This window comes from Tamandua tetradactyla, chromosome 15 (assembly GCF_023851605.1).
Source record: "Tamandua tetradactyla isolate mTamTet1 chromosome 15, mTamTet1.pri, whole genome shotgun sequence".
Classification (NCBI taxonomy): domain Eukaryota; kingdom Metazoa; phylum Chordata; class Mammalia; order Pilosa; family Myrmecophagidae; genus Tamandua; species Tamandua tetradactyla.
In genome coordinates, this window is record NC_135341.1 from 32,497,671 (window position 1) to 32,513,685 (window position 16,015).

Here is a 16,015-nt window from a genome sequence, read left to right on the forward strand (position 1 = left end):
AGAGAAGGCTTGAACTTGCAGGAATCCTCAGAGGGGAACCAGCTCACAAACGCTGAGGGAGCATCCAGACCAGAGCTAAGTGTCCCTGGGACCCTGGGCAAATTCCTTAACATCTGAGAACCTCAGTTTACTCGTTCACAAAAGGGGTGCAGGTAAAGCACGAAGCACAGAGCCCGACCCAGACTGTGAGCCGGCCCACGCTGGCAGCAGGCGCTGGGTTCGTGCAGGGACGTACGGATTCGGGAACAGACCCTAGCACCCCGACTCAGTCCATGGCACTTGTGTCCACCTGCGCAGGGGCAACTGCCAGGGCCTTCAGATGATGTATTTTATTGTAGGGTGGGCTGGTTTGAAAGGATGTGTGTCCCCTAGAAAAGCCGTGTTTTAATCCTAATCCCATTTTGTAAAGGCAGCCGTTTCTTCTAATCCCTATTCAGCATTGTATGTTTGAAACTGTAATTAGATCATCTCCCTGGAGATGTGATGTATTCGAGAGTGGTTGCTAACCTGGATTAGGTGATGACATGTCTCCACCCATTCGGGTCGGTGTTGATTAGTTTCTGAAGTCCTATAAAAGAGGAAACATTTTGGAGAATAGGAGATTCAGAGAGAGCAGAGAATGCTGCAGTACCACGAAGCAGAGAGTCCCCAGCCAGCGACCTTTGGAGATGAAGAAGGAAAATGCCTCCCGGGGAGCTTCATGAGGCAGGAAGCCAGGAGAGAAAGCTAGCAGATGACGCCGTGCTCACCATGTTTCCTGCCAGCTGAGAGAGGAACCCTGACCCTATTCGCCATGTGCCTTCTCACTTGAGAGAGAAACCCTGAACTTCATCGGCCTCCCTGAACCAAGGTATCTTTCCCTGGATGCCTTAGATTGGACATTTCTATAGACTTGTTTTAACTGGGACATTTTATCAGCCTTAGAATTGTAAACTAGCAACTTACTAAATTTCCCTTTTAAAAGCCGTTCCGTTTCTGGTATATTGCATTCCGGCAGCTAGCAAACTAGAACGTAGGGAAAGAGAAGAAATTAGGGATCTCCTAGGGCCCACTTAAGAAGTGACTAAGATTGCATTCACGTGACGAGAAACACGGAGGAAGAGCCCGGTGAGTGACCCAAAGCTCGCTGGTCTAGCCTGAGCTGGCCAGGACTGAGTTGGGTTTGGCTTCCACTTTTGGGGCCTGCCTTTCCCCTCCTATCTTTTTTTTTTTTTTTTTAGCAGTTTTGCTAAAGCTGCTGGAAAGTAACATACCAGAAATGGAACAGCTTTTAAAAAGAGAATTTAATAAGATTCAAGTTTACAGTTCTAATGCCAAGAATATGTCCAAACTAAGGCACTGACAAGAGGTTACCTCCACTCAAGAAAGGCTGATGCTGTCTGGAACAGCTCTGTCAGCTGGGAAGGCACGTGGCTGGCATCTGCTGGTCCCTTGCTCCTGGGCTCTGTTGCTTTCAGACTCTGTTTTCCTGCGGGGGTTCCATTTGGCATCTGTGGGCCTTCACGTAGCTCCTCTGGGACGCATTCTTATGGAAAGGCCCATGAAACACCCTCTCCCAGTCTCTACCACTGCCAGGGTGAGGCCCAGGGCAGTGAGGGAAAGCGCTGCAGCTCTACCAGCCCCTCCTGCTCTGGCAAATGCCTGACGTGCCCTTATTTCCTGCTATTAACACCTGTTGCAATCAGGGACTTCTCAGCTCATATCAGTAATTCACAACTTGATAAGGAATAAATTGGGGAGATGTGATCGTAATGATGGGGTAGAGAAGGGGGTTGAGATTTTGGGCAGCCCCGAGACCCTCTTTAAAACGTCAGGGGAACGCTGGACATGGAGCCAGAAAGTCTAGCCGTGTAGCCTTCCTGTCTCTGAGTCTCTGTAACATCGTTCTCCCACACCTCCTTGCTGGGACGGTTCTGCCAGATTCTAAATGATAGGAGCTCTTTCACATACTATTATAAATGTGTGTCACTGTTACAAGGAGTTAATAATAGATTGGCACATGGGAAAAAATGCACCTACTGCAAACTATGGACTATAGTTAACATTGTCTGGGTGATGGAGTATGGGGGAGGGAGTTGTCAACTGTGTCATACTGCGATAGTTGCTAGAATAATCTTACACACACCAATAAGGAACTGTCACCATAATTAAGGGCTAGTTATTGTTGTTAGTTGCACAATGATAAAGTTCTTTTGAAAATATTTTATATGTGAAAAATGTCCTTTCCACTTATGCAGAAGAAAAAAAAATCAGAAAGTTATTTTTGGCCTTGCTATGTCAAAAATTCAACTGTACAAAGATCTCCATGGTAAGCATAAAATTATCATTTTAAAAGTCTATTAAGGGCAGTGTGATGGTGGCTCAGTGACAGAATTCTCACCTACGATGTCGGAGACCCAGGTTCAATTCCCAGAGACTGCCCATGCAAAAAAAAAAAAAAAAGTCTATTAAAAACAAAAGTGTCATGCTTTTTAAAAATCAATTATGCAGAGGCTTTAAAATTGATGCAAGATCATGTAGTATACATTAACTTTTATACTACTAAAGCACAACTAATGGCAAACAGATGAATAGAAATCTGTCTTAATTACACCTTTATATATCACACTAGAGAAACAAATGCCACACAATCTGCAGAAATATGCAGTTCTGAGCATTCAGAACTGAACATTTTTGGTTGTAACTTTTTGTGTTATAATCCTTCACATACAGAATAACAAAACAGAGAAAAAAATTCTAGCCGTAGTTACAAAAAAATACGCTGCTGTAAAATATTAAGAAGGGGTAAAGGATAGCATCTGTAACTCAAAAGCAGCTTACAATAGTGTCAAAGGGCAAAAAAAAACTCTAAATAAAAATATCAAAATACACAGAGCAATTAACACACAAATACTGTATTAAATACATTAAAAACTTAATAAAACAAAGCACTAGTTATAAAAAGACTCAAAAATAAGGGAGTTCCTTAGAGCAGCTACAAGTACAAACCTAAAATGGTGGGATTGTAACCCATACCAAACTCTGAAATCTGTTCTACAACTAATTGTTGCAATGTGCTTTGAAATGTATAGCTTTTTAGTATATATGTTATTTTTCACAAAAAAGAAAAAAAAATTATTCTAGCCTCCTGTTTTGGAGTAGCTAGAAGGAAAACTCTGATATAGTGGAGTGGTAACCCATAACAAACTCTGAAACCCATTCTGTATCTGCTTTGAAAATCACTGCTTTTTGTTCATTTCTTTGTATGTATGTTATGTTTAATAATAAAAAATGTTTGCAAAAAGTAGGGGGCTAGGGTAACTGGTAAATAAAACTTACAAAAATCATGGGAAAAAAATTTTTTTCTTCCATAAAATTTTTAAAATCTTTTTAAATCTTTATACATTTTTCAAAGTAGACATTGTTATGAATGAAACACAGCTGACCAACAGGCACCTGTTTTTAACAATATATATATATATATTTTCTAATATTCTTTCATCAACAGAAACAAATGTATCACACCAACACTAAGGGTCAATAATGGTGAAAGGGGGATAACAGATAATGGTTATGGGATGTGTAGAAATTTTTTTTCTTTTTGAGTAAAAACTGTTTTAAAATTGAGCGTGGTGAGGAAGGCACAACTATGTGAAGATACTATGAACCACTGATTGTACCCTTTGGACGGATTATATATAATATGTGAGTATATCTCAGTGAAACTGCTGGGGGAAGTAAGAACCCAGCACAGTACCAGGGCACAGAGGGGCGTGGACACTGCGGGACCTCCCTTCCTCCCGCGTCTGCCCCCTCTGCAGTGCCACGGAGCCGGACAACCACCAGAGGGCGCTGTAGCCTGGCTTTGGCTGAGGTTTCACTCCGCTGTGCCACCGGGGCCCGCGGGCAGGGGACCCTGGAGTCCTGGGAGGCGCAGGGCTGGGGTCTCCCCGGCACACGGGCTGGGCGATCCTGACAGGTGACTTTTTGTTTCCAGGATGGGCCTGTTTCAAGCAGTGCTTCCCAGAGGTCCGAGGGTCATCTTCTCTGGGGCTCCGGGTCAAAATACAGATTCCCAGACCTCATTTAGCTGGCTCTCAATCCTTGCGCATATTGGGCCAGCCGGAAGCTGTAAAAACACTGATGCCCAAGCCCCCTCTAGAAATCATCAAATCCCCAGTTAATTAAACCGGGTGGCCTGGGCATTGAGTCCCAGTGTGCAGCCTGGACTGAGATTGGCTGGTTAGAAACGTGGCATGGTGGATATGTGTCTTTTATCAGATGCGTTGCACACTGAGTTTGAGAGCCACTGCCCTAAAGGGGCATCTTTCCTCTCTGCAGCCCCGCCCTGTGCTCCCAGATGGTGGGGCCTTCATTGGCTTGCACATGGAACCACGGGAATGGAATCAGTGAAACTTTGATTCTCTAACTTGTTCTTTCTGCTGATCTTTTGGCCCAGCACCACATTCCATGCCAGGAAAGCATTTAACCAGCTCTTCCACTTCTGGTCATTTTCCCCAATAACCCATGCAGCGGTGTGCATCCTGGACCAGCCTCCTGGGGCCTGTTGGGGAGGTGCCTCTGGGGAGCTCTGCCCAGGAAGGGGTCACACTGGATCTTGTGGTGGGCACATCTTAGGTTGTAATACCTGTCAGGTTGTTCCAATGAGGTTCAGCCAGAATGCCTGAGGATTCCAGTGAGCGGTCAGTAGGCCCATGCCCTGCTGTGACCATGCTTTGCCCCAGAGAGGGTCACAGCAGCTGCTGTTCACGAAGCAAGATCTGTGTGCTGGGCCAGTGAGATGCGCTTACAGACAGCATTGAAGTTTATCAACAGCACATGGTCATCCCCATTTTGCAGCTGAGCACAGGGGCTCTGAGAGGTTAAGTTTCAGCAAGGTCATACAGCTAGAGAGCTTCAGGGTTTGAACCCCGGACTGTCTGTGTTACTCAGTTCAGCTCTGAGCACAGGACCTGGCACACACTTCAGGTGGGGCCTGGGTCCATCCAATGCCCACTTGAAAGGAGAGGGAGCCCCGCCTGCTTCCCGACTCCCAGGTCCCAGTGAAAGCATGGCTCGCAATCCAACCATGAGAGGCATTTCCTGAGGCCTCCGGGCCAGGCCAGGCACCCAACCCGAAGGATGGAAACAGGCTTGGAGCCGCACAGTCCCCCAGGCAGTTTGGCAGTGTTCCTAACAGCTGCCTGCCAGTCTCAGGCTGCTTGGGTGGGCACCATAGTCCCAGTCCTTATTTGGGGGGCCAGTGCCCGGCACCAACGGGCATGCAGCATCAGTCCTGTAAGGAGCTCCCCAGGGCTAAAGGTTTCACGAGGCAGCAGAGATTAATGGTTGCATTTACAGACGAGGTACCTGAGGCCCAGATACAGGAACTCGTCAAGGGTCTATGTTATATGAGTGGAAAAATGGAGCTGGAATCCCAGGCTCCTGATTCTGGGCACCATATTCTTTCCACCACTCTCCACTGCCTCTCGCTGATAGGCTACCGATTCCCATTCCACAGGGGAGAAAACCAGAGCTCCAGGTGCAAGGCTGTGCCCTAAAGACTGCTGGACTAGACACTCTGAATCCAAACACCACTTTCTTTGTTCTAACCCCCCTTTGCACGACGCCAGGGGGCTTGGGGGGCCTGTGTGTTGAGGCAGGGGTGGAGGCACCCCAGACACAGCTAGCTCACACCATACCCTCTCCTACCCAACTTTGAGTCCAAGGGGCCCAATGCCACATCTGGGGGGTTTACTGCTCTCCTGGCTGGCTGTCCAGCCGGCTCAGTGCGTCAGTGCAGAGCAGGGACTCCATGTTTGCTGGGAGGATGGTGAGAGGGGAGGGGAGCTTGGTTTCTGAGGACAGAGCGCCAACCCCTCCAACACACCGTCCCTGCAGCCCCTGGCAGGTGGCCAGGCAGGGGGTCCCTGCAGCCCTGTCCCCTGGCCAGCACCGGCTCCACCCCATCCCGCCCACTCAGCTGTGGAAACTTGTACCTCAGCCCAGAAAAATGTACTTGCTGGAAATCAGCTGCTTGGCCCCCGCGGCCAGCCAATCGGACGCTGGGAGCGCCTCGCCCACCTCCAGGGACAATGGACCACAGCGGCTGGGGGGTGGGGCAGGGGGCGCCTCTACCAGGAGACCCGGGCCTCAGAGAGCAGGGCAGGAATGGGGAAGGGGGAGAGGGAGAGACAGAGGTGGAGAGGAAGGAGTGGGAAGCAGGGGAAGGAGGGAGAGTGGGGAGGCAGGGGGCTGGTGAGGGGGTGGGGAGTGGGCATGGCTCTGGGGGACCGCGAGGGCCCCCAGCACTGCCCCCACCAGGCCAGCACAGGAGGACCTGCTCGGGGGCACAGTGGGCGACAAGCTCGGCCCAGCCACATGGCATTGTCCCACCTTTTCCTCCCACCCTGGTCTGTCCTCTTCCCCCCGGGGGGCACAAGTTCCTGGGAAATAGATTCTAGAGCTCAGGTGCAGACCCCTCAGTGGCAAGAAAGGGATAAGCAGCAATGAGTCATAGAATTACATCTCTCCTCTCCTTGCCATGCCCCCATTTTACAGATGAGGAAACTGAGGCATCAAATGACTCAGTGACATGGCCGCATCCTTCGGCTCCTGCGAGACCTGAATCCAGGCCTGTCTGAAGGCTGAGCCATTCTTCTTCCTCTTGCCTGGAGACTGGGTGACACGGCTGCTGGGGGCTGCTGCTCCCTCCGCTTCCATCACCCCACAGACCTCCAAGGCTCCCTGCAGCCTCCCAGAAAAGCCTTCTGCTTCAGGCCCAGGGCCCCGGGCCGAGGAAACGCATAAATACAAACCCATCTGCACAAGGCCTCAGGCTCTGTGTCCAGAGCCTACAGCTCAGCCAGCGTCTGGGTCAGCGTGGCCAACAGTGGGGGCGGCTGCCCCAGGTTCCAGGGACAAACGCCTCCCGACAGTCAGGTCAGTACCATTCGTTGTTTATTCAGACACACAAAAGAACCTGGGGGCTCAAACAGCCTGCACGCCCCCTTTTTTTTGGTTTTGTTTTGTTTTTGATTTTTTTTTTTTTTTTGGTCATATATAGTTTTTTTTAAAAAAAAGATCGACACATCACCAGTCCCCCACAGGTCTTTTCCTCTACTGAGCAATATATACAGCCTATTATATATATATGTATATATATATAATATATATATTTTCAATAGATAACTACATTCAAGTAATGAAACACAGGATTTACAATTTCCCTCTGAGGGCAGAGGAAAAGCAAATTCACACACAGTTCACAGAGAGAGTACCATAGAAGTCCAGCCAGGCAGGGGCCGCAGCCTCTCCGGGGGGAACGGGAGGGGGACAGCAGCAGAAATCACGACAATCGCACTGTTGCTTATCGTGGAGGGAGGGCTGGGTGCGGACGAGGGGCGCGGCCCACTCTGCCGGGCTCGGGGGGGGGGGGGGGGCGGCTGGTGCTGGCTGATCCAGGCTCCCTGGGTGGGGCAGGGTGGAAGGCATGTCTGGGAACCTCACTTTTCTAGGAGGCGCTCGAATTTGGGGTCCACAAAGGAGAAGCCAGCAAATGCTGTCTGGTCCATGGAGTCGATGAGGTTCTTGTCGCTGTAGGAGAGGCGGGGCTTCTCATTCAGGAACTCCTGGTCGAAGTTGCCGTAGTCCCCCGTTGACTTCTGGGGGCAGAAGACAGGGTGGGTGAGCGTGGTGCTGCGGGGCGGCCTCCCAAACACCTCGGGACACAAAAACCTGGCCCCAAGGCCAGAATCCCTCTTTGGGCCGGGCCAGACCAGAGCCGTCCTTATTAGGGACAGAAAGGGCAGCCTCTCCGAACTGCCTGACAGAGGCCCTAAGAAGGAAGCGACTGCCGCTCACCCAGGGGACAGGGGGAAAGACGGGGAGTTCAGGCCTGGGAGAGCAAGGCTGGGCATCATCCTGAGCAGCCGCCAGCAAACTACAGTTCATGGGCCAAACCCAGCCCACCGCCTGCTTTTGTACGGCCCACAAACTAAGAAAGGTTTTTATATTTTTAAATGCTTAGGAAAAAATTTTTAAAGAACAACATATTGTGGCATGTGAAAATTGAATGACATTCAAATTTCAGTATCCATAAATAAAGTTTTGTCAGCACATAGCCACACCCGTTCATTGCTGTATTGTCTATAGCTACTTTGAGAATATCTGGCCTGCAGAGCCTAAAATACCTACTCTCTGGCCTTCTACAGGAAAAGTTTGCTGTCCCCTATTCACTCCCAAGGATATGATGAGCTGCTAATAGAGGGAGGTTTGGAACTGGTGGCTGTCAGACCAAACTGAGCTGGCAGGTACACTTATTTTGGCTAGTATTGGGTTTTAAAGGAATTTTGACAAATACCCAGATTTTTTTTTTTTTTTTTGCTCCTTTTGAAAACTAGCAGGGCAGCCCTGAGCTACTACCTCACACAACTACCCTTGGCGCTGGGGCCCCCCCAGGACAGGTGTCACAGGCTCCACCGCTCCCCACTGCCAGTTGCTCCTGCTGAGCACATCTGCCTTGTTCTCTTAGTTTGGGAAATAATCCTTTCCCTTTCTATCCCCAAAGTGAGGGACAGATAGTGGCTGTGTGATTTCTTACAGCTGCCCTGGCCTGTTTCAGTTAGTTACGTGCCCAGCCTGGAGCCATCCAAGTGTGAGATCCGTGGAGCAGGAAAACGTGCTCTGTGGTCTCAAAGCACAGCTGTGGGGCACATCTGACAGCCTGGCCAGTGGCAAGGGCATGCCCCGGCGGAGGAGGGGATGCCAAGAAGAGAAAGGGCGGAACTGTGAACATCACTTGCGATGGGGAGGCCAGAGTTTTTGAGGTGCTCCCAATTCTGGCCTCCACTGGGCTCTGCTCTCCTGTTGGAGCCTGCGGCTCCTGGGGGCCTCTGTGGATTCCAGACCTTTGAACAAACATCCTCTCCTTCGCCTGGAATGTCTCCCAGCTCTCCTCTACCTGATTGTCAGCCCTGCTCATGTCCTGTTTTTTTCCAAGGGGTCTCCCAGACTCCACCCTGTCCCCTGCATCTTGGGCACTTCCTGACGGATCCCCCAATGTCTTGTGATATTTCTTACACTGTTGTCTTGTCTGGAGAATTATCATCAGCATGCACATGTCTTATCTCCCCACAAATGGCCAAGAGCTCTTCCTGTTCTGGGCCTGTGTCTCCTACCTCCCTGTGCAGCCCAGAACAATAGCCTGCATCCATGGGGACTTAGCAGCCTTTATTGGAAAATGGAGAGGACGGATGGTTGGACAGATGGATGAGTGGATGGAGAGAAGGAATGAAGGCCTTAACTCAGATTCTCACAGCACAGTGCCCTGCCTTCATCCCTGCAACAGCATGCATGGCTGGACTCACAGACCCCAGAACCACCAGTGTTTGCTGAATGACTGAAGAGAGAGAGAGGGTGAGAGTACGAGGGCAGAGGCTGTGACTGAATGTGCCAGAGGAGTCGAGGAAGGAGGTCTGCTAGAGGAAGGGAGCAGAGGAAAGTGTGTGAATGACACTGGGGAGAGACTGGGCAGAGGAGACGGAGCCCACCCCAGAAGGCAGGGCAGGGGGCAACACGAGATGGGCAGCCACAACCCGGACAGGCTCACGTACCACTTTGGGCTTGAAGGGTGGCTCCACCTGCCGCTTTTCCAGCAGAGTCCAGTTGATGGTCTTGAAAAAGGGGTGGATTCTGATGTTCCCCGTCACTCCCAGCCTCCTGGATGGCTCCCTTTCAAATAGCTGCAAGCCAGCAGAGGCCCTGGTTAGCACCGAGGGCCGTGGGAGATGGGGGCTTCAGCAAAGCCCCAGCAAGTCCAGGGGTGCCAAGGCAGGCTCTGGCCCAGCCCAGGGATGCAGTCTGGGGGGACTCTGGGGCCGAGGGAGGCCTCTCTGGCCTGCCGTACCCCCAGGTGCCTTGAAGACAATAGGTCCTAGGCTAGGCTGTGGGGCCTCTGTGCTGGTGGCACTTCAAGTGAAAGTGGCGTTCACTGATTGAGGAGTATTTACTATCTGTCCGGCCAGAACTGAGCATTCTTTATTTTCTCTTCCCAGGAATTCTGAGGCAGGTTCCCTCATAATTCTCATTTTGTAGATGAGGAGACCAAGACTCAAAGAGGTTAAGCAACCTGCCCAAGGTGACCAGCTAGTCATGGGCAGAGCCAGACCTCCTGATCCTGGACTCCGAACCGCCGCGCCAGGCCCTCGGGCAGGAGCTGCTGAGAGCGTGGTGGGGGAGCAGTACCCCCAATACGTTAGGACTGGGGCACGCAGGAAGCTGAGGCCTTTTCCGGCCCAGGGTCCCCCACCTTCTCCAGGATGTCCTTGGACTCCTTGGTGATCCAGCGGGGGTAGTGGGGCGTGTCCACGCGGATGGACTCGAAGAGTTCGTCCTCGTCATCGCCGTGGAAGGGGGACTGGCCGATGAGCATCTCGTAGAGGAGGACCCCAAAGGACCACCAGTCCACAGAGAACGTGTACTTCAGGCCCTGCAGGATCTGGGGGCGGAGAGCAGGAGCGCCAGGGCTGAGAGGGGCGGAGGGGGGCCCTGGAGCCCAAGCCCGGCCAGGCCACCCCTCCTCTAGGCCTGCTCGGAAACCAGCAGCCCTGGGAAGCCCCCGCTGGGCTGAGGGCGGGGGGAGGGCTTGGCCCACCTCAGGGGCGATATAGTCAGGGGTGCCGCAGAAGGTGCTGGCCCGGTTCTCCCCAAACATGTTCTCCTTGCACATCCCGAAGTCGGCGATCTTGATGTGGCCGTACCGGTCCAGCATCACGTTGTCCAGTTTGAGATCCCTGAGGGGAGAGCGGAACGGGGGTGGGGGGTCAGGGGTCCAGTCTTCTCCCCCCAGCACCGCACCCCGTATCCCTGTTCTCAGCCCTAAAAGTCCAGGACTCTTCCCAAGGGTGCCAGGGAATGAGGAAGAGGAGAGGAAGCGGAAAAAAGATGCAACAAATAGGTGTTTCCTGCAAGCTGTCCCCCCTGTGCTAAATGCTCCACACACACTCTCCTCACCCCCACCTCATCTGGCCCAAAATGAGGCTCAGAGAAGTGACATCGCTTGTCCAGGGTCACCTGGCTGGTGAGCGGCAAAAGAGGCCCCAAGGCTCAGATCTGTCTGACACCCAAGGGCAGGGACCACGTCTATTTTTATGTAATTAGTTGTTTTTTAGATAATATACACATAATATATGTTTAATACTAGAAAAGGGCATGCAGTGTAAGCTTCATCTTCCTCTAATCCCCAGCACGCACCCCCCCCCAACCCTCACCCCCATCCCTGTCCCTGTCCTTGGAGAGTAAGTCAAGGCGCGTGAGTAAATCACAGCATGTATCTCACGCCCTGCCTTTTTAAACCTGAATCCTAATATTCCCTACATACTGCTCCACCCACTGGTTTCTCATCTGCCATCTTGGCATCATCCCACATAAGGACACCGAGCGCTGCCTCAGCCCTTTGGATGCGTGTACGGTATTCCACGAAGGATGGAACCGTGACTTATTGGAACCAGTGGCAACTGGTGGGCGTTTAGATTGTTCCGATGGGGCTTCAGGGAGACTGACCACTCCAAGACAGGGCAGATGCTGCCCCGTCAGGCTGCCCTGCCCGCCCACAGCACTGCCCGCCCCTGAGGACCAGCAGTGAGCTCCCTGGTCCTGGAGCTGGGCCAGCCTCAGCTGAGATGCCACGGGGATGTCCAACCTTGGAGGGGGAGGTTTTGGTAAATAACCAACTGAAGACTGACTCCAAGAGGGGCCCGTGGCGGGGATGAACCTCATGCAGAGCATTTGGAGGATGTGATGGGGCTAAAGCCTCCCCTCCCAGTGTGCCCCCTGACCCCGCACCTGTAAATGATTCCTTTGCTGTGTAGAAACTGCAATCCACAGACTATCTCGGCTGCATAAAACCTGGGCGAGAAAGAAAGTGTCCGGGATTTCTGCCGCACAGCCCCTGCTGCTCCCTGTGCCCTGGAACACCTGGGCCTGACCAGGCACCTCTTGCTTCAGGCAAGTGGAGGCTGGCAGCCAAGGCAGAAAGGAAATTATGAAGGAAAAATGGCAAATGAGACAGTTTTCTCCTTTATGATAAGAAATACATCATACACGTGTATAGATAAACATATGTACACACACCCACGTACACGCACACAGGTGGTGGGTGCAAACAGGGAAAAGTCATCACCACGCTGGTCTAGAGGACACATGCCAGGGTCCTGCATGTGCAGGACACTGAGAGGCTGCACCAGCTGAGGCCCCAGAAGGGGACAGGACCCCCATGGCAGGGTCCTGCGGGGCGGGCACAGCCCAGGCTGCCTCCAAGGCCCCCCACCGCTCTGCCCAGAGGAACGGCGGGCCGGCTGGCAGTGGGCTCTGAACCAGATGGCCCTCCCTGCCCGGGGCCCTCACGCACGTGGCACGGTAGAGTTCAAAGCGGCCTTTGTCCTGGATGTGGTACATCAGATCTCCCCCGTTGAGGAACTCCATCACGAAGAACAGGTGGTCCTAGGGTGGGGAGGGAGGAGAGCAGAGGCACACGAGTGGGTGGGGGCCGGCGGGAGGCTCCCTCGCCAAGGGCCACTGGGGGCAGACCCGGAGCCACGGACAGTGACGGCAGGAAGGGCGGGCACCTTGGTCTGGAAGGTGCAGTAGAGGTGGGCGAGAAAGGGATTATCCCAGGCGAGCGCCAGCACTCGCTTCTCCACCATGGTGCACTCCACGTCGTCGTCGATCAGAACCACGTCCTTCTTGAGGGCCTTGATAGCAAAGAATTGTCCTTTGCCCTTCAGCTCTGCAAGCAGCACCTGGTGGACGGGCCAGGCGGCTGAGCGGGAGGTGGAGGGGCAAAGGCCCTACCTACAGATGCCCAGCCTTTGCCTTCCTGGCCAGGAAGTCAGGGAGGGGCAGGGAGCAGGTGGCCCTGAGCTCCCGAGCCCTGGACCCATGGCTTCTCACCTTTCCAAAGCTGCCTTTGCCCAGGACCTTGTGGAAGGTGAAGTTCTCAATCTTGCACACGCTGCTGCCCTCCCAGATCTTTCCGTAGGTCCCAGTGTCTGCCCAAGAGAGGGGAGCTCAGTCTCAAGTCTCTGCCTGGGGGTTCCCCCACCCATGAGACCCAGGGCTGGGCTGGGTAAGGAGCCTCAGAGAGGACAGGGCTCCCTCAGCTGGGCAGGGCTCCCTCGACGGGGGGGGGAGGCCACACCCCATTCTGAGCCACTGGGGAGCGGGCACTTTAATGGGGCATCTTCACGGAGGGAGTCATCCCCAGAGAACCTGGTTTCCTGTCAAAAGTCTGGTAGATGCCAACAGGCTCTGTGGTCCCCGATCCTGAACTGCGGGAGGATCTCTAGGGAAAGGGTAGAGGTTGGGGGGCCAGGTGGTCACACAGAGCCCCCCAGGCCAGACAGAGGACCCCCCCACCCTCAGTCCATCCTCAAGCAGGGTCAGAGGCCAGGACTCCCAGACACACATGCACACACATCAGCCACACAGGGGAGCCCTGGAGGTCCCCAAAACACTGATGACAAAGCAAAGTTTAATAAACTGTGCCCCATCTCCCCAAATGACGTACTTGATAGATTTTTGTTGCCTTTATTTCTTATTGATTTTAGAACTTCACCTTTAACTTTGGCTGCATCCTCCTAGCCCTACCCCACCCAAACACACACATCAAAACATGCACGTCCCACCTCTCAGTTCAAAGTGTTCCAACAACCAACCCAAGGCCCCCAAATTCACCCTCAAGTAAAAGACTGCTTGAATAACTACCATCTCCTGAGCGCATGCCCGTTTCCCCCGCTGCCTAATTCTCGAATTGAGATCTTCCAGACACGGGGTCCTGGGTGTAAATGCACCACACGAGAGTTCCCCAGGGTTGGGTAGGGGCTCTGTCTGCCCCCCTGCCCCTGGCCCGGGGTCCCCTCGGCACCTGCCTACCTGGCTGACTTGGGTCAGTGCCTCGGCCAGGAGCTTCTGGTTGATGCCACAGAGGTTGGCCACCTTCTTCTGGCACTTATGATGCACGTTCATGCCACAGTCTGGGGTGAGGGAGAGGCAGGGCCATCAGAGGGGGGCAGCCCTCAGGCCCCGGGAGGGACGGGCAGGGAGGGGTGGAGGAAAGGGCAGGGGAAAGCAGGGCTTCAGGGGAATCTGCCAGGCTTCCCATATTTAGGAAAAAATTCATCTGAAGCCCAACTTTAGGAACAAAATGTATCAGGTGCCCTTTAGGTAGTTCATGATTTAAAGAAAAAGTAAAAATTATGGGATCTAATCCTAAACTCTCCCAAGAATGTCTGGAACAACTTAAACAGATCACCACGCCTCAAGGGATCTCCCATTTCTCACCTGTAAGACAGGAGCAAAATGACACATGGTGGGTGGAGAGGGGGCGAAGGGGGCACCAGCGTTCCCCGAGCCCCTGTGGGAGTGTGGCAGGCCCCAGTCATGCACTTCCTGCTCCCTAGACCCTCACCGTGACTCTCTGGGTCCTACTCTTCCCCCCATTTTTACATTTGAAGAAACTGAGGCTGGGGGGGGGGAGGGTGAGGCTACCTTCTAGTTGGGCCACAGCAGGTAAATGGCAGAGCCAGCCAGGCAGGTGGGGAGAGGCCACCGAGGCCTTAAGGCCCCATCTCAGATGAGGGGTGGTGGTGGTGGGGTGGGTCAAAGGCTGTGTCCGTTAGCTGGGGGTTCAGAGGTGCTGGGGCCTGGGCGGCAGTACCTTCGCACTTCAGTCCCTGCTTCACCAGCCCCCAGAGCAGGCTGCCGCAGTGGTCACAGAAGGTGGGGCTCATGTAGTTGTACACCTTGAACCGGTGTGGCATGTCAATGTTGAAGCGCTCCTTCTGGAACTGGGGCGGGGGAGGTCACAGGTCTAGGGTCACGTGCCAGCTACAACCCCTTCCTGCACCCCTAGCTCTCTCCCCAACCCCATGAATGGCAAGATGCCCGAGAGAGCCCCACTGGGGACTGGGTAATCCAGAGGTCCTCGGAGACAAGACGGGGAGCCAGGAAGGGTAAAGAAAGATGGGAGGAGGGAGGGGGAGCCCCGCAGGGAAGAGGTGGGGAGAGCCCCAATCCCTCCCACCCGGCCAAGCCCCCAGCTCCCCTGGGCCCTGTCCTGGGCCCGGCCTCACCATGGTATCCCGGCTGTTGGCTGCGGTGCCAGTGCACCGGCCAATGATCTTGTCGATGCATTTCTTATGGATGGCGGCGTTACATTCTGGAGGTGGTGCAGCCCCAGAGGGTGATAGGAGGGCACAGAGAGGGGGCAGAGCCTGTGAGCTGGCACCCGCTGGCCCAGTCCAACCCTCTACACAAAGCCACTGTTCTCCTTGACCGCCCACACCCTCACATCCTCACAGAGCCTTGGACCCAGAGATTGAATTTTCTCTCCTCCCACCAGCCAGCTCAGGAGGGGCCTGGAGAGGAGGAGGCTGGGGGGACAGGCTGATCTGGAGGGTCTCAGAGCCAAGGGAAGGCCCCAGGTCTCCTGGTGGGCAGGGGGGCAGAGCAGAAGTGAGGAGACCCCTTTCCCTCCTCTATGCCCCAGGACAAGCTCTCTCACATACGTGCACAGACACCCCAACACAGAGACACCTGCACGTACAAACGCGGCATACTTGCCATGTGCCAGGCACTTAACAGACTTTACATATTGTATCTTGCTTGATCTTCACAATGACCCCATTTTCCCTGTTTTATGGATGCTGAAGTGGAAGCCCAGGATTAAGGCTGTTTGGCTGAGAAGCAGTAAAGCTGGGATTCGAATGAAGGCCGTTTCCACAGCCTGTGCCCATAACCACCCCTACAGTGTCCCATGCACACAGCATCACGGGAAAAGGTGGACTCACACATGCGCACCCAGAGATACATGCAGCTAAACAGAAGTACATACGCAGTCGGGGCTGTGTAGGTAAATGTCCAATAACCAGTTATCTGGGGGAAGGGCCTTGATTTGCAGTACTAGCCAATTTCAGTGCTATAAATACTCCCAACACAGCCAATTTCAGGCCATTAAGGTGATGGTATAAAGGCAGAG

The 16,015-nt window shown here is 53.3% G+C and overlaps 1 protein-coding gene across 2 annotated transcripts in view; it reads right to left on the reverse strand.

Moving 5' to 3' along the window:
• Positions 1-2,331: 2,331 nt before the first annotated feature.
• The window catches only part of PRKCD (protein kinase C delta), a 33,751-nt gene continuing 20,067 nt past the window's right edge, over positions 2,332-16,015 (reverse strand). Inside the window, exons 8-20 of one of the 2 annotated variants that reach the window (XM_077129001.1) lie at positions 15,111-15,196; positions 14,696-14,825; positions 13,912-14,012; positions 13,249-13,321; positions 12,931-13,028; positions 12,606-12,779; positions 12,389-12,480; positions 11,824-11,886; positions 10,634-10,772; positions 10,289-10,477; positions 9,594-9,722; positions 7,489-7,643; positions 2,332-2,416 (exon numbers count right to left, since the gene is read on the reverse strand). In XM_077129001.1, coding sequence (XP_076985116.1) covers positions 2,377-2,416; positions 7,489-7,643; positions 9,594-9,722; positions 10,289-10,477; positions 10,634-10,772; positions 11,824-11,886; positions 12,389-12,480; positions 12,606-12,779; positions 12,931-13,028; positions 13,249-13,321; positions 13,912-14,012; positions 14,696-14,825; positions 15,111-15,196 — 1,469 coding nt within the window. In that variant the 3' untranslated portion in view covers positions 2,332-2,376. Of the gene's footprint in view, positions 2,417-6,922; positions 7,644-9,593; positions 9,723-10,288; positions 10,478-10,633; positions 10,773-11,823; positions 11,887-12,388; positions 12,481-12,605; positions 12,780-12,930; positions 13,029-13,248; positions 13,322-13,911; positions 14,013-14,695; positions 14,826-15,110; positions 15,197-16,015 lie in introns of those variants that run through there. The other variant, XM_077129002.1, reaches the window with a different exon arrangement.